The following is a 24,809-nucleotide window of genomic DNA, read 5'->3' as shown; positions in this document are numbered from 1 at the left end:
CATCTGTACAATCATCACAACATTTATCTTGTAGGGTTTTTGTGAGGGTCTTTGGTAATTTTTAATTATTGTTCAAAACTATGTCGGAATGTCTGCTCACTCCTGTCTCTGCTAGGCTGGTTGCTCCACAGCAGCAGGGAATTTCATCTGTACTGTGTGTCTCTTCCATTTGCCATCCAGATGCTGCCGGCTCCCTTTTCTTTACCAGAAGACTGGCCTCTGTGGTCTCCATCAATGAGCTGTCCCACCCTCTAGCTTCTGGTTTCATTCAAAATGGGGAGCCCTGGCCCTAGAACAGAGATGGGAGGAGCTGGAGATCAGGGAATATACTCCCCAGACTCCCTCCCTGATGGGTCAATTCAGGCTTGCTGGTGCCTGGATCAAAGGTTCTTTTCAAGATAACCTCTCCTGCTGGATCTCTTCTTTTTCTGCTGTCACTAAGACAGTGCCCTGCTACCTGTGTATACAGTTCCTTTGTTAATAATCCTCCCCCAATTATCCTAATGTGAATGTGCCATCTCTCCTTTTGTGACTTACTAGGTTTCCTTCCATGCATCCACTATATATTTCCTGCAATGTGCATTGCTACTATGCTGGGTGCTAAGGGTACACAGGTAAAATAGAAATGACAAAAGTCTCTGCAACCATAGAATTCATATTCTGGACCTAATACCATATCAGACACAGATAAAACATGCTTCCAACTGGTTAAATAGAATTTCCTCTTTTCATTAAAACTACTTCCCAATGCTGGAGCAAAAGAACTTGTCATCAAGTACACCAAGAGCCAGGTAGTTTATATACAGCAGATATGCCAACAGAAAGTCTGGAGGCTAGGTAATAAGCCACAAGTGACTCTGAGCCTTGTGGATAGGAACAGCTAAAACAAGCACGATGTGGATTTGAATCCAAATCTACTCATTTTCATCCAATAAAATCAAAGACCTTGGAAATATTTTACTGAGAAAGTGAGATTTTAAAAATAAACATGAGAAGGCGAGTTGTGTGGTATTTCCATGAAATCAAACCACTGTGTACCCTAATTAGCCCCCCACCCACCCATATCCACACACCAGACAAAGCAATAACCCACCCACAAAAAATTCTAGAGTTTTTTAATTTTAATTTTAATTTTTTATGTATTTTGTAGAAACCAGCCACATTTCTTAGGAGGCAGATGGATTAAGCTAAATATATTATTAGTAATATGTGTCACTTAAAATTCTGAGCTTGAAGCTTTGCAAAATCATCTTTCCACATCTGCTTGAAAGTTTCATCAAAAGTATTACCCATGTCTAGAGACCAGAAAATGTTACTGATTCCTTTCCTCCACTCTTCCTTCCCAAAACGTCAGATTAACTGTAAGCAAACAGACTCTTTCTACATTTAGAACCCTCCCCAAGAAGAATCACCAGAGGACGACAGTGTCACCATCTGTAGTAGAGATGGCAGTATTAGCAATAAGATTATTTAATTATTTCCTGATGCCAGCAAAGGTATTCATTCACCTGCTCCTTCTTCAGCTGTTCCCAATTAGAAAGTAAGTAAACCCCTTAACAACAGTCCTTAAATTCCAAAACCATAATGGTTAACTCAGTACTAATATATCTGGAGTAGAAAAAGGGAGAGGAATCACAATGAGAAAATACACTTAGTATGTGTTCAAAAGTGGAGAAAGGTTGATGTGGATGTTTTTGTTAGTATTTGTCAGCATTAAGCAGAGTTGTTTTAGTCTCTACTTTATGCAAAGTACAAGCAGTTCAGTAAGTTTTCCTGCAAGACCCATTCCATTAACATTAAGTGAAGGAGGAGTATACCACACACTGGAATTTTGGGGAGTGGTGGTGACTTGTTAAAGTCAAATCAATGACAGTCTATTTTTTTCAGTTTTCTCCCAGTGAACTCTCATTCTTACTAAAAGAGTATTTAACTCAGCATAGAAATGAAGAGAATAAGAGTCTGAAATTCCAGCAAAATGAACTTTTTAACAACACAAAAGCAAAGTAGTAGAAAGTAAATATACCATACAAGCATACTCTTGGAACAAAACATTTAATGAACAACCTGGGAACTGCCCACTATTTTTTAAGCAAGTATAAGAAAATGTAAAGTCCCTGACTTCAATATTAATCTTATTTTCTCCCCTAATTTACTTGATAGAAGTCAGATATTCAAGTAAGATCCATACAAAGATATTTTCATGTGTTTGGATCCATTTAAACACTCAAAAACAAAATGCTGTGTCTGGATATACAAATGCACATGGATTGCTCTGGCCACCACACTTACCACATCTGGGCATACACGTAAAGATTTTTAGTACAAATTGATCTAATTCTTCTAAGCCAGAATATCACACCTCCCATGTGGTTCCAGAATACCCCTTCCATTATTATACAGTTTTTCTTGGCTACAATTTTCTCCCAATCATTCATTTCTTTCTCTACTACAACATTTTAAAAAGTTTATTCTAATTCCCATAAATTAGGATATATATGATGATTATTTCTTTTTATTATTACTTTCCTGGAATTAGTCCATTGAAGAATATGTATGAACTTTAAATGATATGTAATATGCTATAGTAAGCACTGTCAGGATCAAAAAGAAAAGATACCATGAAGACTTTAAGGTATTTTTGAAGTTCACATAATAAAGGTTACAAACATGTGATAGCAACTGATAATCACAAATCACTAAAGTAACAGTAAATGCAATGGACCCTCAGATGAAGGGACCCAGACTAGCTAGACACCCAGGAAAGAGTATTTTAAAATATTGGCTTTAGGCAGGAAGAAATGACTGAGTGGATCAGGTGAAGGCATAGAGATGCATGACAAGAAAGGAAAACCATGGCAACCAGCAACACAAGGTACATTCCAGGGGAAGTGTGCAGAGCCATTTGACTCTCGTAAACTCACAGTCATAGGAAGGCACTGGACAGGTGGACAAAGAAAAGGCTCAAAGTCAATCGGTCTATAAGTACTAAGAGAAAAGCTCTATAGCCAGACACGCCTGTTCTAAGCCTAGTCCTAGATTTGTCTACCTGGAACCTGCCTACTAAACTGGGTTTACAATAACACTAGTTATCTCAATGTTCTTTAAGCATTTAAGTATTTAAGTATTATCACAGTGCTTAGGATATACCAAATGATTAAAACAATATTTTTACTTTGTTTTCATTATGAGCAACCCTGAGGGGTCTAGATCTTGTTGAGTTACCATTAGAGGGGTCTTGATGTAGAGTAACATGACAAGTTATTCATCTGGAAAATAACATCCTTCACTGTGTCCAGATAGAAGCCACCTCTTCCCACATCTCTTCATGCAGACATCTCAGTGATGTCTGCATCTGGATAGTCAGCCCTCCAACATGGATGTGAACTGGCTTCTTCCCAGCCATGTCATTCCATGATACCCAAGGCCCTCCAGAACCAAGTCCTTCACATCTGTTCATACCAGCAGACTCCCAATAATGCTCTGGTACCTTCTCTTATATATGCTGAATTTCACAGTACAGTGAACAGGAGTTAGGTCAACACATTCCCATATTGATTCCATGTTGTTCTCTTGACCAGTTATTTTGTCTGAGCTCAATTTTTTGACATGTAAAACATGGAAACAATAAAACCAATCTGGATATGTTGGAAGGAGATTTAAAGATAAAAGAAAAGCAATCAGCAGTTCAACACAGAATGCTAGGCACTGAGAGTTATCTAATTAACTCTGAAGGCAATTCTGTGAGGTGAATGTTGTAATCACTCCCATTTTACTCATGAGGAAACTTAGGTTTAGATAAAGAACTTGTGGTCACCCCTGGGGAGAGTGGCAGAGCTGCATCTGAACCAGAACTCTGACTCCAAGACCCTTCATCACCCTCGACATCCCCACGGTCTCAGAATCTGGTGTGGGCCTGGGGGCCAGCCCAGGGTGTCCCTGACCTCAGTGCCTTACCTGTGAGAATGACTGGTTGACAAACAAGCCACAATCAGCAGGAAATCCCTAACACCTTCTATCAAGTTGTTTATTTATTATCAAGTTTTTAATCCCTAATGCCAAAGGACTGGCAGCCACTTCGGTGGTAGAGGGAAGGCACAAGAGTCAGGCTAAGGTCCCAGATGCTCACCACATCACATCTCTTTTCCTTCCAGAATTAACACATTTTAATGAAAATTTCCATCTCCTGAACACATTCTGTCTTCTCCCTCTCCTGGAAGCAACTTGACAAAATTTGCAATCAGGTTGGCTTTATGCCTCACTGTGAGTTTGAATTTCTTATGAGCTACTTCTTTATTCATTCCTCGTCAGTCTTTCTGTTTCTATGCCATCAATAATTTTCCTGTGCTCAACACATCATGCTCTTTTCTTCACCTGTTTCAATATTGTTCTGTTCACTCTATTGTTTTGCTTGGGAAGCTTCCCATTTCTTTATTTTGACAACTCAAGGCTATTTTTTTTTTTCATGGCAGTTTCCACGGCGCGTTAATGCACTTTAAACTGTTTACTTACTGTTCTTTAAAGACCAGCATCCAACACCTCACTGGGAAAAATAACTTGCTTCTGATAGTACTGCTTGTGTGTCTGCACCTTTCATAATACAATGGTCTTCTGTTCTCTTTTCCTTTGCCCAGGTACAGAATGTGCCCTAAAATGTATGTTGGGGCCTCGGCTTTTTCACTGAGCAGACAAAAGGTATATATTTAAACTATGACCCCTTCTTTCCCTAACGAAATGTTGCCTTTTTTCTCTCATGTTTTGATGTGTCTCTTAAACATCAGGAAAATACAAGTCTGACATCCACAGGGAGGATTTATATCTTCTGAGACACCTTTCTGAATTTGCCTCTTTAGTAAGGCATTGCACACCTTTACCAACCTGAGGAAGGACTGGCATGCTCCGATTTTTTCAAGTGGGATATAAGAAATGCAATAATTTCTCATGTGGATGAACCTCTGTCCCCTTCCCAGGACACCAGTCCATCCTTCCTTCTGCATTTCCTAACATTTGACATACCCTTCCTTTGGGCTGCCATGGTAAGCAGATGGGTGACCTGTATAAATAAGCTGGAGGATCATAAGTTATTTTGACAGCTTTACAAACCAAACAGATTATATATTTGAACAAAATGCTTTCAGAATGTACCACATTTCCCATGTGCTTAATACTGGTCTGCCACAAGCAATTGTTCACAAAACTTTTTTTTTTTCACAATATCATTCCCTTTTACCCTAGTTTCAGTGACTAATATTTTTAACTTTTTATTTTCTTCTTTTGTGTTTTAGAACAGAAGTCATCATTGTGGATATTTCTTGGAGGCATGAATCCTTCTGCCTCAAGATATTTCTTGCCACTTTAAACTGTACTGTGATTAAGAGGATTGCCTGGGACCTCTGGGGCTGTTCCAACTCTGTGTAAACATAGTCAGAACATAATCTGGTGGATCTGTTCTGTGAGCTGTGCTTCATGACAGTATTTGGCTTCTGACATAAACATTAGCCTCTTGCAGGTTAAAAATATCTAATAGTTTTAAACAACCAATCACATACCAGCTGTGATCTCACTCAACTCAAGAACCAAACTGACCTGGATTGGTCAGGCAGAGATAAAACTTATGACAGAAGGAAAGAGTAACACCTGCTCAGAAAGCTGAACCCTCTGAAGGCATCTAACCCTCCGTGTTCTTTAGGGAGGTGCTATCCTTAACTGACAACTTAGTCATTTACTGAAGGTCTGAGATTTCCCATCAAACTCAGCCTTCTCCTACAATGAATTGATTTTAAAAGCAAAGATTCAGGATTCGGGCTACAGAGGTGTGATTTCCCGTTCTCCATTATTAGCTGAATTTTTGCAGGGCAAGTTACTATCCCCCTGTGTCTCCATTACTGAATCTGTACAATCTGGATAATAATGGTGTCAAATACATGGAGCTGTTATAGAGTAAGTAAATTGATGTATGTAAAATGTTTAAAACAGTATGCATATATAGTAAATACTCAAATTTTAGCTATTATTACAAATTATGCTCAATATATTCTGGGGGTTACTTAATGGAATTCATTATTATATCCAATGAGAGAACTATTACCTCATCTTCTAGTAGGTGTTTAATAAATACTTATGAAAATACACTCACTGAGGTAATGAGATTTTATAAAACCAGCATAAGTCAGTGGACATGGAAGAAAGTTGACTGCACTTGTAACTTAGGGGGAAAAAAAAAAAAAACTCCCAAGGTGAGGTGAGCATAGCTAAGAGTCACTTTTGGCTCAGATGGATTCAGGACCAGGAGGTCAGCAGAGACATATCCACCTCTCCCTGGCTGAGCGCCCACTGGGCAGCAGGTGACAAGAAAGCAAGAGAAAAAAAAGACAAATCTCTGATACTCATATAAATTAGAGTTTTCCCAGACTAGATTTCTCTGTGTTATCCCAGATTCAAAGAGACCCCTCAGCTCTGTTTCAGCCTGTAGTGGGTTAAGGAGATCAAGACAAGAAGAAACCTCAAGATTACCCTGGTTATCTTTTCTTCCTGCCATGTAGATATTCTAATTCATTTCCCATGTGGAAATCAATCATGTGACCAGATTAACCAGAGGGGGAAGCCCAGTTTATGTGGGATAAATATAGTGTCAGAGAGCAGCCTCCCTCTGGGAACCCCAGGACAGGACTACTCCCAGGAGACACCAAGGGAAAGAGACCAGCAGCAATGTCTAGGTAGACAGGCCTCTAGCTGTACCAGTTCTGCTTCATTCCTCAGGGAAAGCAAAAAAAGGCTGGAAAACATCTGACTAAAAGGGAACATGGATTTATTTTTCATATTCTTCCTCAATATTTTTAATTTCTTAGGCCAAAGGAAATCAATAGAAACAGAAAAGCAATCATTTCCTGACTATGATTGCTTTCTCTTAAAAAAACAAAAATAAAAAACTAATGACATGCTAGTATACCAAAGAAAAAACTGCTTTGGCTTTTAGAAATATGCATTAACTTTGAACCATAAAGTAACACATACACACACACACACACACACACACACACACACACAAAACCACACAATCACTCAGAAATGTCACACATAGAAAGTTTCACAACAAAGCAGCACAACCTTCCAACATGAAACCCAGTAGGTACCATTCAGGGGCCCAGGACTGTATCCACATCATTGAATAGCTACTGCACTGCTGCTTTACAGAGCTTCCTAAGAACTGTATTTAACAACAGCCTACAGATGAAATGTGACACATCCCCTTCACCTTAAGGTAAAGAATGTCTTACTTAGAAGTGCTGAGCCAGGTGCACCAAACAGAGAAGCCCACTCACCTGCAGCAGGAGGATGACACGTCTGACAGCCAAGCAGAGCGTCAGCACCTGTTTCAGTCAGCTTGTTTTGCTGCTGTGACTAAAAGGACCTGACCAGAACAATTGTAGGGAAGGAAAAGTTTATTTGAGGGCTTACTGTTTCAGGGGTCTTAGTACATAGAAAGCTGGCTCCATTCCTCAGGGTTCAACGTGAGGCTAAACATCATGGCAGGAGAGGGTGGCAGAGGGAAGCAGCTCCCATCATGGTGATCAGGAAACAGAGAAAGACTCTACTCTCCAGACACAAAATATATACCCCATCAGATATTAATGCACCGATTGGGTTAAGACTCTTTCAACCTAATCACTTCTCCTCTGAACCTTCCTGCATTGTCTCATAAGTGAGCTTTAGGGGGGCACCTCGCTTCCAAACCATAACAGCACCCAGTGGGTAAAAGCCACTTGGACCCCAAAAGAGTTAGTCAGCAACACAGGGAACAGATGAATGCTCCTAGGATATTTCTGCTTTCCCCACAACAGGCCTTTCTAGAAGTTGCTCATAAATCCTTCCCGAAAAATACTGTAAAAGGCTTGACCTCCATATCCTGGGAGTTCTGTCCAGTGCATCAGATGAATGTGGGTTCTAATCTATACAAATTATGCAGCCTTTCTGAGCTCTATCTTTCAAGTGTGTAAATGTGGTGGAAGACCTACTGCCCAAGGACATGGTGATTGTGAAACAGCTGAGTCATACTCGCCTCCTGACATTCCATACTGGCTCCCTTTCATCTCTCAATGGGAGACAGATAATGATAACAAAGCCCAAACTTTCAAGACACAGAAAAGTAGCAACACAGATGTATTAAACCGGTGGCTCAACTGCAGAATGACTAGACATCTCCAGATAAGTGTGCAATAATAAGTGCCAATTGTGTACTTTACCTGATTCATGTCATTTATAATAATTATTAGTTATTTTAGTGATCTGGGAATCAGTCAATTCAAATTTTTACTGCTACTAAGTGAAAAATCTCAGACCTAAAGCCCCTCTGTGTGACTCCCAGGATCCAGGTACCCAACCACTGAGCATACTACCACTTCACTGTCATTAAAGGTAAACAAGGAGGGAAACTCTACAATCACTTTTGGAGAAAATTGCATCCTAGGGTGCTTTGAATCAACATAACTATTTTCCTTGTGTGAACATTAAACTATTTATTACTATTTATGTTCTAGGACTCAGAATGTGAGATACAAACTTTGTCAGAATTTATGTTGGCCAAAGTCAATTCCTGGGAGTTCATAGCTGCTTTCTGATGTTGAGCCACACTTACTGCATCACTTAGGAAAATGTAGTCAATATTAGGTTACAGAGCTTCCAATCGATCAAGCCAGAAAAAGATATTTACTTTGCATCTGCTCATTTTCTTTGCCATGTAGAAAAGTAATCATCTGTTCTAGTACAAAACATAACAGCTGCTTGGACACAATACACACAAGAAGAAATAATTATTTTAATCAGAAACTGGAAATCAAAATTATAAACTTAGCATACTGAATGAATAATAGGAAGGTATTAACAATCCTGTGAGGTTGCAATTATTTTCTTTTTTTTTTTTTTCCTGGAAGACAATTGTAAATTGAGAAAGCTTAAACCAATTAGCAGATGTGGATAAATGACATGGTTTCTCCATGTAGAGGGCTAAGAAAACACATCCTTGAGGTTCCTGTTAACTTTTCTTAAATATAAAATCTACAAAATTATGAAACTATAAAAAGGGATAAAGAAAAGTCTATAGGGCTTGGGTTGTGGCTCTGGGCTAGGGTTGTGGCTCAGTGGTAGAGCATTCACCTAGCATGTGCTAGGCCCTGGGTTCGATCCTCAGCACCACATAAAAATAAATAAAATAAAGATATTGTGGCCAACTACAAAAAATAAATATTAAAAAAAAGAAACATCTATATAAGAGAGCATCTGAACAAAAAATACTGAGCTTTCACAAATATGCAGGATTCAATTATGGTAAAAATCTCAGAACTACCATTACGTCACTCTCAAAAACAAAACAGTACCAAATGGTTTGAATTTTCTAATTATCACACTTAAATAATATGCTCCATCTGGCTTTATGAGCAGACTTTCCCACAGAGGAATCTAAATCAGATAAGCATGCCACTGCACTGTTGCCCTTCCTCTACAGGATCAAAGTCCCTTGGCATGACTCCCAGCCTCCTCCACCACAGGACTCCTGCTGGCCTCCCCAGTCTCATCTCCCACCACTCATGCCCTGAGCTGCTGTAGTTGCATACACTCACATACATGCACACATGTGTGCACACTCACGCTCTGCTATCACATACTTCTGTGTCTTTGCTCATGCTAGGTTCTCTGCCTGCAGATGGTTCTACCTCTTTCATCTATGAAGACTCAGTCTGAGCCAAAGTTACCAGGTTGGCTAAAATAACAACTCCTTTATATCCCATAATTCTCTCACTGCATTTGCCAGAGAAATTATCCTTTTATTTGTATGATTTCCCTACCATTTAGATGTAAGCTAATCCATGCTGGGCCAATGAGAATATCTTATTGAGAATTTGGAGTGAGGACACAGCAACTCTAGTTCACCTCTTACAGAGAACTGAACTGAGTGGCTATATGAAGCTAGCGTTGAGGCAGTTCTGCACTTGTCAAATTAACCCCATCTTTTAAAAGAGAAGAAAAGGAAAACAATATAAATTTCAATTTTTTTCAAAAGCAGAAGAGAGATTATGAAGACTATGAAGCCCTTAAGAGACCAAAAAAAAAAGGAGCAAATGTGTCAACTTAGCTAGTTCTGAGACCAGAAGCTGGCCTCATTATACACCCGTGGGTGATAGAGATTTCGGTATGTCCTGCCAATAAATAACCCAAATTGCTTAAACAAGTTTTATTTATAAAGTTCTGGGCTTAGGAATAAATGATCCTTAAAACATTTGTATATCATAACTGTTTAATAAATGTTAGTTAAATGTATCAATGAACTTCCTTTTAAGAATCAACAAGAGTCAGTTTGTAAATGTACAGTTTTGACAACCTCTGAGATAATCCGGCTGAAAACAACATGCATTTAATCTTAATAAATATTGACATTTTCCATCAATATATTTGACCTAAATTCCAAGCACTTAGGCATTCAAGAATCCAGGATGGAAAAGGAAAAGGGGAAAATGACATACTAGCAAAATGTCCTCCACAGTCTGTTTAGTGTCTCATGAGAACCTGTCATTGCAATATCTCATTTTAGAGTCAACCTCAAACCTCCAACTCCCACAAACTTCCAACTGCACTCATGCCAATGGATTATGGCAATTAAACAAGAAGAGGAAACGTGACAGAGCAGTTTCATGCACGTTTGAAAAAAAGATCATAGACAGAGTATCAAGTGACATGAGACCACCCTCCCTTGTCTCCCCTGTATTATTTCACAGATAAGAAAAACCAAGATCCAGGGAGGTAAATAACTGGCCCAAGAACTACAACTTAGAAGCCAAGTAAAACCCAGTTTTCCATCAGCTGGGCTCCTCTCCATTCTGTTTTCTCCTTTCTTTATCTCCATGGAAAGCCAGGAAAAAGCTATTCTCTTCCAAAAACAAGCAAACAAAAAAGAAAAAGAAAGAAAAACAAAAACTAATCAGCAATGCTGCATTATTCGAGTTCTTCATAAACAACAAGGGAGGAGCAATAATGAGAGTTTAATGCTCAGGACATTCTGTTCTCTTGGTCTTCAACCATAATCACACTGCTATTGTCTGCTTCTAAATGGCTGGAGATTGGCTGCCAATCTCCACATATCTAAAAGGTTTACCTGTCCTTTGCAGCTGTAAAGAAGGGAAAAAAAATGTACCACTTCTCCTCAACTTTGCATGACAACCCAAACTACTGTTTTATAATTAAAGAGACTGCTTTTTTTAATCAAAGCTTTTTTTATCATAATTGCAGTAGGGATCATTATTTCTTTTACAAAGTCACATTCCTTCCACAGTCACAAAGAAAAATTACTTAACAGAGCCAAATGCAAAGTATGAAAACTTAACTGTCAGGAACAAAACACTCCAGCACTCAAACACTGAAATACAACAGTTATTCATTACCTACCCAGGGCATGTCCAGCTCTTAGTCTAAAACACGGACAACTCCTTCCCTCCATGCCATTCTGCTGGTTGTCTGAGGTTAGTGGGTTTTATTTATTTTATTTTTTCCAATTACGATATGTTAATTGTCTTCATCCCCTAAAAATCCATACTTATGTTCCCTTTAAACATTTGACCAATATTGTATAGGTTAAGTCATTGAAGGGCAAATCTTGAATGCTGGACCCCTCATGGGAACAGTAGCTTAGGATGATTTCAAAATCAATAGCATTTCTAGCTTATGAAGTAATAAAGACTATGGTTTCAATACTATAAATAGCATTAAAAATGCATTAATCTGTAACATGAAATATATCTTCCTATATGGTTATAAGATTATCTGTCTGAAATGCTACTAAAATAAGTCTTCATTACTTTATTGTTTCAAACTAATGACATTTATAAAGTGATGCTTTATATGATAGTCATTCTAAATACATCAAAAAATTTCATTAAAAAGAAGTCAACAGTCTCAGAAGCAAAGAATAGCTATGAATTTGGGGACAACTAATAATGAGGATGGCATTCATCAGTTCAGGATACTGATCACAAGCACTCTATCACCTTGCCACACTTTGATGGACTTTCCATCATTGCTACAGGAATGCTTTCCACTTATAATCTGTTTTCCTCTAAAATATTGTAAACTCATAAAAGGAAGTTAACCAAACCCTATAAACAAGTCTAACTGAGGCTATACAACTCTCCATCATAAATACAGCAAAAACTGGGGGAGGGATTATGAAGGGAAACAATTTCTAAACAATTCTTCCACAGTGGTTTCTGCATAAAATAAACATGGGGGAAAGGGGTTAAATCTCAAAATTTATGAAAACTCACAATTAAAAGCTATTATAAGCTCTTTTCATATATTAACTCATTTGCATTAACTCATATGTTTGTCACCATAACCCCATGGGGTAGGTACTAGTGTCACTGTTTTGTTTTGTTTTTTTTTTTTACATAGGAAGAAGCCAGGATAGAAGGTGAAACAATTTGCAATGCTCATACACCTGGTAAGCAGTGGCACATAATCAGAACCCCAGAACTCTGGTAGAAATCCATGTTATTTACTACTATATAAGCTGCCTATCTCAAAGATTTTTGTAAGAATTAATATTGTAAGGTGTGTGTAACACTTGTTACATGGTTCTGGCCACTGGTACGTGTTACAGGGGTACTTGCATTGTTGATCATTGTTGATGGAAATCATGATCAGAATGCAAGCTTCGGAACTGTAAAAGAATTTTCAAATCGTTTGCACTTCTACAATTCTGTTTCCCTTCTGCTGAACAAAATGTCCCTCCAAACTCTTCTTGAATATTTTTTAAATGTTTCTCTCAGGCTGTGTATATTATTAAAATCTGCCACGTTGAATCTACAATCCACAAATCTAGATTAAAACGTGTGCCAATTTTCGGGACAACAAACTGGAAATCCCACCAAATTATCTGAAACCACAGTGATCTATTACCCAGCATAGAGTAACATCCTCCTGAAGGAATTATTTATATATTCCCTGAATGTTTACAAGATGAACTCATGCTACTTTTATTGCAATCACTCCAGATTCTCAGCAGGTTACCTTGAAAAAGAGGAAGAGAGAAAAAAAAATTAAAGTGGGTGGTAGTGGCATTAACCAAAAGAGCAAAGAAATGCAGCAAACCCCCAACAGTACCCTAAGGGCTCTGACTGTTCTGCAAAAGAAAGGAGAGCTGGTTGGTGGCCTTGAAGTCACAGCTGTCACCCTCCAAGCAGCACAGACCAGAAGTTGAGGATTCCAGATGGTGTCTGTTGAGGTGATAGAAAAGCAGGAGACCTGAGATCCTGTTCCAAGAGCCTATTGTGACACTGAGGGAATTTCATGCCAACCAGAAATGCCTACATTCTAATAGCTTTCTCTTTCAACATATGTCCCTGTGCATCCTGATGGAGGCAGATGCCTAAGCTTGATTGCTCTACACTGAGGAAGGAAAACACGGGAGCATCCACTGACTGAAATTCACAGGGGAGTCAAGATTGCCAAGAATCAGTACCCAATCGAGATTAAGCAGAATGAACTACGAACCAGGAACTGTCAGCAGTTAGAAACTCCACTGGCTGCTATTCATAAATTAAAAGGAATTTTGCCTTCGTAGCATGTGATTTATTTGGAAGAAGCTTTTAGTGCTAACTTCTGAATGAAGCCAAGAAACACTTTATTGAAATGATCTGCTCTTCTACTAAGCTCAGTTCAAGAATCAAATCAGAATTCAATAAACTTTTGGATGAACTCAGCAAGGTAATTCTGGCCTTAGCACACACTCTGGGTCTGATTCAGAAGGAACAGTATCACTCTCAACTAATAGAATAAAACAAACAAACAAAAACCTTATCTTCACATTCTTTCTCCACCAAAGAAAATGCTTTTCTGCTAAGTTGCATATTTGAGAGAATAAAATGACTAAAGGAACTTGGGAAACCAGCTTGTCTATGTCAACCGACCAAAGAACATAAAACACACACTAATGACACTATCCCAAAAAACTCAGTTACCAATTAAGAAGCCTTGTAACACTAACTGATACACTTAGTTTATTTTTAAAACTAAGTGCTTTAGTATTTTTCAAAATAAATTTCTCAGCATTTCTATTAGTCCTATAGCAGACATCACCATTTGCTCATCCTTGCCAGTAAAATATTTCCTTCTCCATAAAAGGACAATTGTCTGCAATAACCACTCACTTCCCTCCTCCAATGCCTTAACATTCCCTGAGCACACCTGCAACCCAGAATCATCAAAGGGTACATATTAAGTCTTTGCAAAAGCTACTGTCAACAAATTATGAAAAAAGCTTGGGGTCCGTATGGGGAAAAGATTTCATTTTGATCTTATGTTCATATGATAACACCTTGGTCATAAACTGTTATAATGTTGTTTGGCAATAAATTTCTTTAATTATGCCAGTTGGTTTGGTCATCATTAAATAATGCAGTCTGAAAGTTATTGCTTTCTTGGGTCTGCCAACACCATGCTCCTACCTCCCCCAATTCCATCAGAGTTACAATCTAATGACTGAAGGGTTTATACCAATGGAAAACATTGATTCCATGGCAAAATGTGGCCCAGGTTTTTAAACAAAGTAGCAATTAAAGAATTTGCAAACCCTCTTTAATGTGAATCTAGGTTAATGTCTATGTCCAACACATGCTTTGTGTCTATGAGGTGCTTCCTGTTCTTAGCATGATCACTGAGGTTTACACTTTTCATAAAGAAATTTTAAAGTAAGGGATGGGAAAACTATTAAATAAATATACACTCCATTTTTAAATGTTGGATGCATTTTCTGTGTAGACACATTAGTTAACTCCACATCTTTTCATAAAGTCATTCCATTTATGAAAGCAGGAGCTGAATGAGATTGAAAAATGGCTCATCTGAAATCAATCAATGGCAACAGTGTACAGGGGGGAAGAGGAAGAGAATCCAGTTATTACTCATCAATATTACAGGCTTTGAGCGCAGGTTTTTTTCTTTCCTGTCACCTGCAAATCTCACTTCACTAGCTCCCTGAGCTACTCTCATAGCCAACGTGAGGCTGTTAATGATGATCTAAAACACTTTTGCCTTCCTCACAGGATCATGAGTGTGTGGCATAAAAGTTCAGAATCCTATCTCAGGAGTTCCATTTGTACAGAATTTCTTACTTTGGAGGGAAAAGTGTGCAATGCAAGGTCTACAGAAATAAAGCATTAAAATGACACTTAAAAGATCAGTTACCCATTTCATCAGTGAAGGTCACACAATATTTTTATGCCTCTCCAAGTCCCCTGAATTTAATTACCTTACAATTTCACTATAGTGCCAAACTCTTCTCTAGTCTTAAATCTGTACTGGTTCTTTTGTTTGCATCCTTATGTACAAGGTTATTTATAAGAAAAAATTTTAAGATCTAGTAAAGTGAAAATAGAACTATAGTCTGACACACTCCTTGAGAGTAAAAGAAAACAAGCCCATTTTGAAGCAAAAATATAATGATCATCACTCAGCGGAGTTCTATGGGGGCAGGGTTTTGTTTATTTCACTGCTAATTTCTTGGCACTGAAATATAGTTCTTGGCACCAAAAATAATGCCAGGAACACACAGTAGGTGCTTAGCAAGTATTGTTGAATGAATGGCTCATAATAGACATGCAGGGTCACAGAGAAAAAAGGAAATATCCAAGAATTCATCATCTTCAATGCCTATAGTGGTCACTGCTATTTACATATTAAATGAATCAAGAATATGAACACAAGATTTATTTATTTATTTACTTACTTACTTACTTACTTACTTACTTTTGCAGTGCTGGGGCTGCAACCCAGGGTCCTCATATGAGGTATGCAAGAGCTCTATTACTGAGCCACACCTCCAGCCCAGGATAACATTCAGAATTCACTGAGCTTTCTAATGTGAAAGGGAAAGTGTGTGCGTGTATGAATTTGATGTTTTGAACAGGGTGGGATGGGGAGGAATGTTTACATACAAAACATTTCTCTTTTAACACAGAATAATTCAGTAAAAGGTAGTTTCAACTGAAATGCCATCTGATTCCAGAGTATATATGCTCAGTTAAAGATTTTTTCATTATACTTTCTACTTATAGGACAATTACTAAATCACACATTAAAACAGGGAACTAAATAAATAGCTTCCATTAGGATTTCCCTGAGTTTGAATTTTTCCTGTGTTAGATAATTTCTGGAAAAAATAAAAATAAGAAAAAACACTTCACCTGATAGTGGTTAGCCCAATTTTTTGTTAGCCCATACCAATGCATGCAACCAAAGTTGCAGAAGTTCAACCAAAAAACGAAACTCCCATACAAACTCACTCCCTGAAGGCTCATCACTTGCACAATACATCCTGGGAATCAGAAACCCACATGAGAGTAATAATACAGTATTCACAATACCAAGCTAATAATAAAACCATGTTGTCTGCTCAGTGGAGGGCCATGGTAGACCAGGAACAGATTTACATGCTTGTGATACACACTACTTTTGATCCTGACAACCAATCTGAGAATAGTGTGCTACATGTAGGCTCACAGAGGAAAAATAACTGGTTCAGAATCAAGTGATAGAGCCATGATTTAAATGCTCTATCTACAGAATCAGAGATGGTGGAATAGGATTGCATCTTTGAACTTTTTCTTGATTTACCTGCTCACTTTCTGACAAAGGCATAAGCATACTGTTAAAAAAAATTTTAATACTAATCACACTTATATCTAAATATGTGGCACTTTTCTTTCCCAACTGTTTAAGCCAGAAACCTGAAAATCCTTGTTTCCTTTCTTTCCCTCTTCGCCATCCCAAACATCAGTACATCCCGTATTCAAAATATCTCCTAAAGTCACTACATTCTTTTATCTCATTCTCTCTCACCTTCAGTCAAGATCCTTTCTTTCCTCACCCAGCCATATAAAGCCTCCTAAGCCTTTTCCTTTCTTTACTCTTGCCTTCCAAACACCATGCACCACAAGGAATCTAGAGAAAACCTTTTGAAAAGAAATGTAATCAGGTCTCTCCACATTTTTAAAATAAAACCACCAATGTTTTCTGTTATGGTTTGGATCTAGAAATGCCCCTGGAAAAGTTCGTGTTTTGAAAGTAATGGCCCCCATTATAGCACAATTTAGAGGTTAAGCTTTTAGACCACGGTTAAATCATACAGGGTATAACCTCATCAGTGGATTAATTCACTTGATGGATTAATAATCTGAATGGAGTACTAGGTGGTAACTGTAGGCAGGTGGAGGTAGATGGAGGAAGTTGGTAACAGGGGGCATGGCATGGACTATATCTTGTCCTGGTTCCTCTGTCTCCCTCTCCCTCTGTTTGCTTCCTAGCTGCCATGAGCTGAAGTGGCTTTATTCCACCATGCCCTTGTGCCATGATGTTCTGTCTCACCTCAAGCACAGGGCAATGGAATCAGCCAAACAAGGCTTTCAAACTAGGAACCAGAATAAACTTTTCCTCTTTTAAGTTGTTCTAGTCTGGTATTTTGGTCACAGCTACTAACAACTAACACATATTCTGAATGCATCCAGAGTACAACCCACACTTGCTTTTAGGACAAATATGGCTTTTTATTTCCTGGGCCCTGCCCACCCCCAACAATATCCCACTTTCTCATCATTCTCAAGCTGAAACTTCTCTACCCAGATCTTTGCAGGGCTGGCTCCTCACCTCTTTCAGCATTGAGGGGGCCTTCCCTGATCTGCCAACCAAATTCCCCCAGACCCACCAGTAATTCTTCATCACCTCCAGCTTCACGCTCTGGTTAGCATTCACATTGTTCATTCATTGTTGAATGTTGTATGTCTTTCTCTCCAGAAGGAAGGCCATACAAAAGCAAGCAGCTAGTTCTCCATATTTGCTAGGACATTTCTGGTGCCTAGAAACTGCCTGACTCATGTCAGACACTCAGTAGACACTAATGAATCCAGCAAGCAAGCAAACACTCAAGCAATGAGTGTTAAAAAATTAAAAATAGCAAAGCAGTCTAGGGCTGTAGCTATACAGTAAAGAGCTTGCCTAGCATGGGTAAAGCCCTGGGTTTAGTCCCTAGTAACGAAGGGGGTTGGAGGGATCACCAAAAATGGGAATTATTAAAAACAAAGACCCTGAGAGGATAAAGTTTTAATGGACCACACAGAAAAATAAGAATAGGAATCTAAAGTAGCAAAGTGTTAACAGTATGAATAGAAGTTCCATATGTCCAAATAATTGGGAGGCCATTCAGCTGAGGCTGCTCTAGCACCCTGGACTTTACATAAGCAAACCAAAGCACAATTTAGAGGAAATGTCAACATGAAACTCTAGCTTAACCAATCAGAAATCATCAACTGATCTCTAACAAGGGACTTTCCCCTGGAATGATATAATAAGGATACTGCCACACTTTAATCCATCAAATATTTCTCTGCTCTGCTTCTGTATTCACCCTGTGAAGGACTCCTCTTCATTCCCCTGCATTAGCGCCTCAGACCAGCTGTGGTTTGGACTGGCAATTCACTAATCACTGCTCAAAGAAACCCTTTAAAACTGTGAAATGTCTATATCTTTTAACAAATGTGTGCTAAATTCTGACTTGCCCATGGTTTGAGCTATTTGTGAAGCAATGTAATTTAGTCAGCACACCTGTGCTGAAAAATACTGTTAATTTTCATGGCTAAGTTAAAACATTCAAAAAAAGAAAGAAAAAGAATAAACATTTCATACTCAATTTTCCTGCATCTTCTAAAATGCTAGAGGAGTAGAGTCCCCTGGACTTCCTCCCATACTTGGGCTGCACTAACTTCATGGCAAACAAAAAGAGCAGGGAAGAGAGGGGGCAGTGGGAGAGCACCTTCCTCCCCCAGAAAAAGGCAGGTGCCTGTCTTCTGATTGCTGAGGAATCACAGACCACAGGTTATCACCCTGCATCCCCTAGCTATTCCTTTCTCATCCAATCTAATATAGGCTAGGAAGGAAGGGAGGAAGAAGGGAGAGAAGGAAAGAAAAAGGAGGGAAATGTGGAGAGAAGGGGATCTCAAAAAGTTGACTTAATGCTTTAATTTTTCAGCATCACAGGTGGCACTATAAGATACTAGACACTGAAAACATGCACAGCCAAGAAACCAGGCCAGTACCTCATCAGGGACCACACAGCTCGAGGTGACACCGGGAATCCACTGCTCTTGGGTGCTGGTGGAAGTGAGGAATGGCAGCCACCCCATGCTCCTTTGTGAGGGAACCGCTGTTTCCCGTTCTCCCGGTGGGAGTGGGCTGCCAGTGAGGAGGGCTGGGGGCTCCCAGGCTGCTGTAGGCTGTGCTGATGGATGACCCCGTTGCTCCTAATTGTACACAGAAGGGAGGGGAAACAAAGTCAAACAGAATGACCAGGCTGGCAACCAAAACACCAGCACCCTGCCCCAACCCCCAGGTCCGACTCCCTAGAAGCAACCATTCCCAAGTCTCTGAGCCTTTTGCTTCTGGTAGTTACTACCATAAGTATATATTTTTAAAACATAATTACATTATTATTTATTTTAATCAGTTTTACAGCTTATCATATTGATTTCCAGAAGATCAGAACTTAGTCCCCCGTAGGTGGTCACCAAGGCACCCACAGACACACACACTTCTTTACCCCTCACATTCCAACTATGGTCTTCTCATAATATTTGATTTTGGTGGTATTCAGGATTAGACATTATGATGATCTTATCAAATAATGTTCATAGCTGGGCCATCTGATGTACTCTTATTACATTTTCTATTATGAATCCTCTGAGATAAAATTCGTAATCACCAGATGGACAAAAATTTAAAAGTATGATACTTGCAAATGATGCCGAGAATATGAAACAAAGGTGATTCTCCATGACCGCTATAGTCATTTCGAGAGCAATGACTCAGGATGTGACCCAGTGAACATGCTTCTGACCTAGCAGCTCCACTTCAACAGTTGTGCCAGAGATAAAGCCTCATGTATTTGCACAAGAACACATGCACAAGAATCTCATTGCAGCAGTTTATAAGAGTATAAATGTGGATAGCCTGAACTACAAAATTAGAATGATGGCTAAATTATGATAATTAAACATTATAGAGCAGTAAAAATGAATGAAATATAGCTACATACATCAACACTGATGTATCTAAAAAGCCTAATGCTAAATGAAAAACAAAAGTGATAACATTCATGAAAAGTTTCAAAATACTATGACTTGATATTCACTGTGTATATATAAGAAATAATGCCCTAGAAATAAAAAGTGCCAAATTCAGAATTATGTTTATCTTTGCAGAAAGAGGGTAGGAACTGAGGTCAGAGAATGTCATTTTCAACATGTTAGAAATTACATCCTCACTTAAAAAAAAAGAAAAGAAAAGAAAAGAAAAGAAAAGCTAACTTTCATGGGTTGAACTTTTCCTTTAAATGTTTCCTCCTAAAGGTGATGTCAAATAAAAGAAATCCTACTCCATTCGTGTAGTCCAAACCAAGGTATAGGAATAGATTACTCTTCTGAAAGGAAAGTGCTTCCAATATTCATTTCTATGACTCCTTCTTTCTGCTGCTGGATAACACAAGGAAAGACCACCTAGCACCAAGATGCTTATTCTAAATGAGCACATAAAGAGTAAAGAGGGGGCAGACTCCTAAAGACCTGTGCAACTCAGTGCATGTGTGCCTTCTTACAACCTCATGAAATTCTCAAAGAGATTCATGACCCTCCAAATGCTCAGAACCTCCGAGCTGGTGTCAAGAATCTCATGGTGCGTGAGCAGGGACATCCTGCAGTCTCCTAAATCCCTGTCCTATGCTCTTTCCATAGGGGCAGTGGTGCTCAGAGATCATTTCATGGCTCTAGGGCCACACATCAGATGTGGGTCCAATCCTGGTTGCACTTGGGTTGAGTAGCTGTGGGGAGGTGCTTTCTGAGCCTGCTTTTTCCTCTGTGAAATGAAGACCACAGTCACTGAGAACAAATGGTGTGACCCAGAGCCTAGTGCCCAGTCAGCACTCAAGGCATGCGAACTACCCAGGGCCAAGTCTCCTTGTCAAATGCTCCCGTATCCTGCCTACCGCCTTTCATCAATCACCTGTGTAATTGTTTGATGTCTGTCTGCCCAGCAGCCTCTATGCTGTTTGAAGGAAGGAACTTTGTCTTGTTCTTGTTCAGGCACAGAATAAGCTATGGGTTGAATGGGTGGACAAAAGCATGAAGGAAAGAATAAATTTCTCCAATTACATAGTGCTGCTGGGTTTGAGGACTAAAAGTTCCTAAAACATGTGCTGTGTACACAAATCAAAACTGTGTCATCAGTGTTACTCCTTCCATGGAACCTCAAGCAAGTTAGTATGATGAGGGCAGATTATTAAAGAAAGAAAAGAGACAATTATCCTTTTTGAGAAAAGCTTGGTTCAACAATGACAGGAGGGAGAGAGAAAGGAAGGCAGTCAACAGAGGGTGGAAGAATCCCAAGACCAGAGGAGACAGGGCTTTAGTGAGGGCATTCAAACAGCTCTGGACTGGCCTACAGGAGAAGGTGCATCTGTGATCAGTTGTTACAGCCCTATGTTGTCAGTGAGGCAAAGCAGGAAGAAGTTTGGAGACAAACATGAGGTGATGCAAGAAGTGGGAAGCAAGAGGGATCTGTAGGTTGTTCTCCGAAACGTGGGGCAGGCAACTGAGATTACTCCCATGAGCTGTAAAGGTAGAGGAAAGGCATCCTCCCCTAAGTCAAGCAGGTCCTGCGGCTCCCAGTTTTCTTGGTGGGAGTTTGGACAAAGTGATCACTGGGTTCCTTCCTTTTATATGTCTCTGAGATTGCAGAGAGCTAACAGAGAGCGAAACTGTATTTAAATTATCTCCAAGTTCCACACTCCCAGGCAGAAAGGTGATCAGAATTAAATGACTCACTCCAACCCATTGCCACTCAATAGCGTTGCTCATATCTTTATGTTAAGAAGTATAAAGAGATAGGGAATGGTACAAAGAAATAGTTCTTTTTTTTTTTTTAATTCTTCATTTGACAAGGCAGAAGAATAAATTAGCCACATTTTTAAAAGTTCAAAAATAAGGGACTTATGATTACTGAAAAATAGGGTCTATGTATAAAATTAGTAAAGTTAGTAATTATAGATTTGATAGAGGAAGAAAATTGCGGTATGTGCTTGAAGTTTTAATATGCCTTAGTGATTCTTATCATCTACAAACCACTGAATAAAATGAATGTGCCTTAAAGTTTTTAAATGAAAATGGGTTACTAGGTAAGCTTGTTCTTTAACTGGAAAATGACGTGTAAGTATTCCTATATGGTTTCAACTCACTCTTCATGGAATTTTAAGAGGCACTTCCTGAAACTCTTAAGTACTGTCACCACTAGAGAGAGAAAACAGGCTCCAAGTGAGCAGTACTCTTAGGTGGATAATACTCATTTGAATTCAGAGATTCAAAGCAAGCTGTCAAAACTATTAGCATTTGCAATCTCCCTGTGTGAATCAAGCTTTTCTCAATAGAATGAAGCAAAAACAACCCAGCAGTCTGAACTTGCAATTAACCAAGATACTTTTCAATTCCAAATTTGGGGCCACGCAAAATTGCATAGTCTTTATTGAACTTTATAAAACTGTGAAGAGGCTAAACAGATACAATGCATTTATCTTTATGAAGTACGTCATGTTTATTGTATTATGGTCTAAGGTGAGACAAAATACTTATATATTTTTTAAACAGAAGTGGGAAACCATCATTTTTAGTTATTCTCTCCCTAGGCAGCGCCTAATGTCAGAACTTTAAAATGACTTACGTCATGTCTTGCTTGTGGGAGAGGGAGAAGAGGTCATAAACCAAGCATACTCCAAACACGGTGATTCCCGTCTCTTTTACCAGCATCGCACAGGTCCCCAGAAACAAACTGAGCAGCAAGAAGAAGGGAGAAGCCGTCGGAGGGAAACATTCCCCAGCACAACACTGATCCAGACTCCTGGAAAACAATTGGATGTTCTTTTAAATTAAGAAATGTGGGTCACTAAGAAATATTACCTTAAAAGATAAAAGGTAGTCAATTTCTTTGCATCCTAAGCAATTAAGTGAGTCAAGATTTCTTCCAGAGTATTCATCATGGAATTAAAATTACTAAGATGAAAAAAAGTTAATGGTACTCAATTTGAGTACTTAAATTATGGTACATATAAATTAGGATAAAATATGGCATGTAATAGTATGTAAATATGGGTGTAAATTATGATAAAATATAGTATGTCATAAGTGAACATTCAAAAGTCATTTAAAATGTCATCATAGAGCTATAGTTAGAGAGAAAAGAAGACATTAAGTGAATACATTGTAGGTGAATAATACAGGTTACTACACAACCTGCATGAGCGCTGGAACTATGGTCTCTGGCTCAAATCACAGCTCTGCAGTTAATAAAGAAGTGAGAGAGCAAGTTATTTTACCCCCTGTACTTTGGTCCCCTTATGTGTGAAATGGGAGTCTAGCATTACGGGGGGCATTGAAGAAATGACTTATTACATGTCAAGTGTTTATCATCACATTATTATGAGTCAAGTGTTTTTAGGTGTTCTATACACAAAGCAATCAGTAGATAATTAATTATATCAAAATATAGTAGCTTTTTTCTCTGGAAAGGAAAAACAAATATTCTTCACATTTTAATTTTCTTTTTGCTAATTAATATTTTTAAATTTACTTTCCATGAGCATGTGTTAGATGAAGTTATTTTTTCTCAGTTAAATCTCCAATAGAAATTTTTAAAAATTCTGTAGTGGTATAAAAGTCTTTCTTTCTACCTTACAAAATACAATTGACCCCAAGAAATAGCATTGTTCTCTTTGACAGTTGCCAATCCTGGGCTCCTATTCCTTTGAAGTAAAGGCCAAAACTTCTTGTGGTATCTTCTTCTTACTATTGCATCTTAGAAAAATTATTCATTATCACACCAATATGGACAGGCTGAAGGGCTAATCAATCATTTTTCCCCAAATGTATCAAACACACACAAAAAGCCCTAGAAACAAGTTTAAATTAAAATAATTTCTGTCTAACACCAGAGTAAACAGGAAACAATTCATTGTTAAATTTGGGCTTTTTAAGATTTCATTATACTGTTCATATGATTGCGAATGCAAAGCCAGAACCTGGAGATGGATATTACACTAAAAAAATGCTCTGCCCTTTAAAAAAAAAAAAAAAAGCTGATTCATTTCATTCTTCATTCATTTCATTCTTGATCCAGGGTCTAAATTGGTTTATAACAGGGTTCCTCTGTCTCAGCACCATTGGCATTTTTCAAGCAGATAATTCTTTGCTGCAGGGCCTGTCCTGTACATTGTAGGATGTTTATTTAACAGCATTCTTGGCCTCTACCCCTAGGTGCCAGAAGCACTTCTTGGGTTGTGACAAGCAAAACTGTCTCCAGATAGTGCCAAATGTTCCTGGAGGGAGTGGGGGAATGGTGGCTGGGGAATGAAAAGAAATCACTCCTAATTAAGAACCACTGGGTTAGAACAGTGTTCCTCAGTCACTGGACTCCAAAAGATCACAGGTCAATGAACTGATCAAAAGTTTACAGTTCACAAATCCTTAACCAGGCCTCTCTCCACCAAGCAAGGTGACATGACTAACCCACCCACTTTCCTGGGCCACACTCTGAGCACTCGATCCTTTTCCACATTCTCTTTTCAACTCCTGCCCTATGTAGACATGTCACAAATCAAGTAAGAATCTCATGGTTTGGGGAGTAAAGGCACAATTGAACAGAAAATTATTTTATTGCTTTTTGTTTTCCCAAAGCAA

At 38.7% G+C, this 24,809-nt stretch overlaps 1 protein-coding gene across 1 annotated transcript in view; it reads right to left on the bottom strand.

The window, feature by feature from the left end:
* The window catches only part of LOC113175576 (transmembrane O-mannosyltransferase targeting cadherins 1), a 268,687-nt gene that overhangs the window by 216,814 nt on the left and 27,064 nt on the right, over window positions 1–24,809 (bottom strand). Inside the window, exons 4-5 of the mRNA XM_077798495.1 lie at window positions 22,798–22,974; window positions 19,131–19,334 (exon numbers count right to left, since the gene is read on the bottom strand). Of these exons, the coding sequence (XP_077654621.1) occupies window positions 19,131–19,334; window positions 22,798–22,974 (381 nt within the window). The remainder of the gene's footprint in view (window positions 1–19,130; window positions 19,335–22,797; window positions 22,975–24,809) is intronic.

This window comes from Urocitellus parryii, chromosome 5 (genome assembly GCF_045843805.1).
Source record: "Urocitellus parryii isolate mUroPar1 chromosome 5, mUroPar1.hap1, whole genome shotgun sequence".
NCBI classification, from domain to species: domain Eukaryota; kingdom Metazoa; phylum Chordata; class Mammalia; order Rodentia; family Sciuridae; genus Urocitellus; species Urocitellus parryii.
Note: the sequence above shows the minus strand (reverse complement) of the source record. Positions and strands in the feature narration are given on the sequence as shown.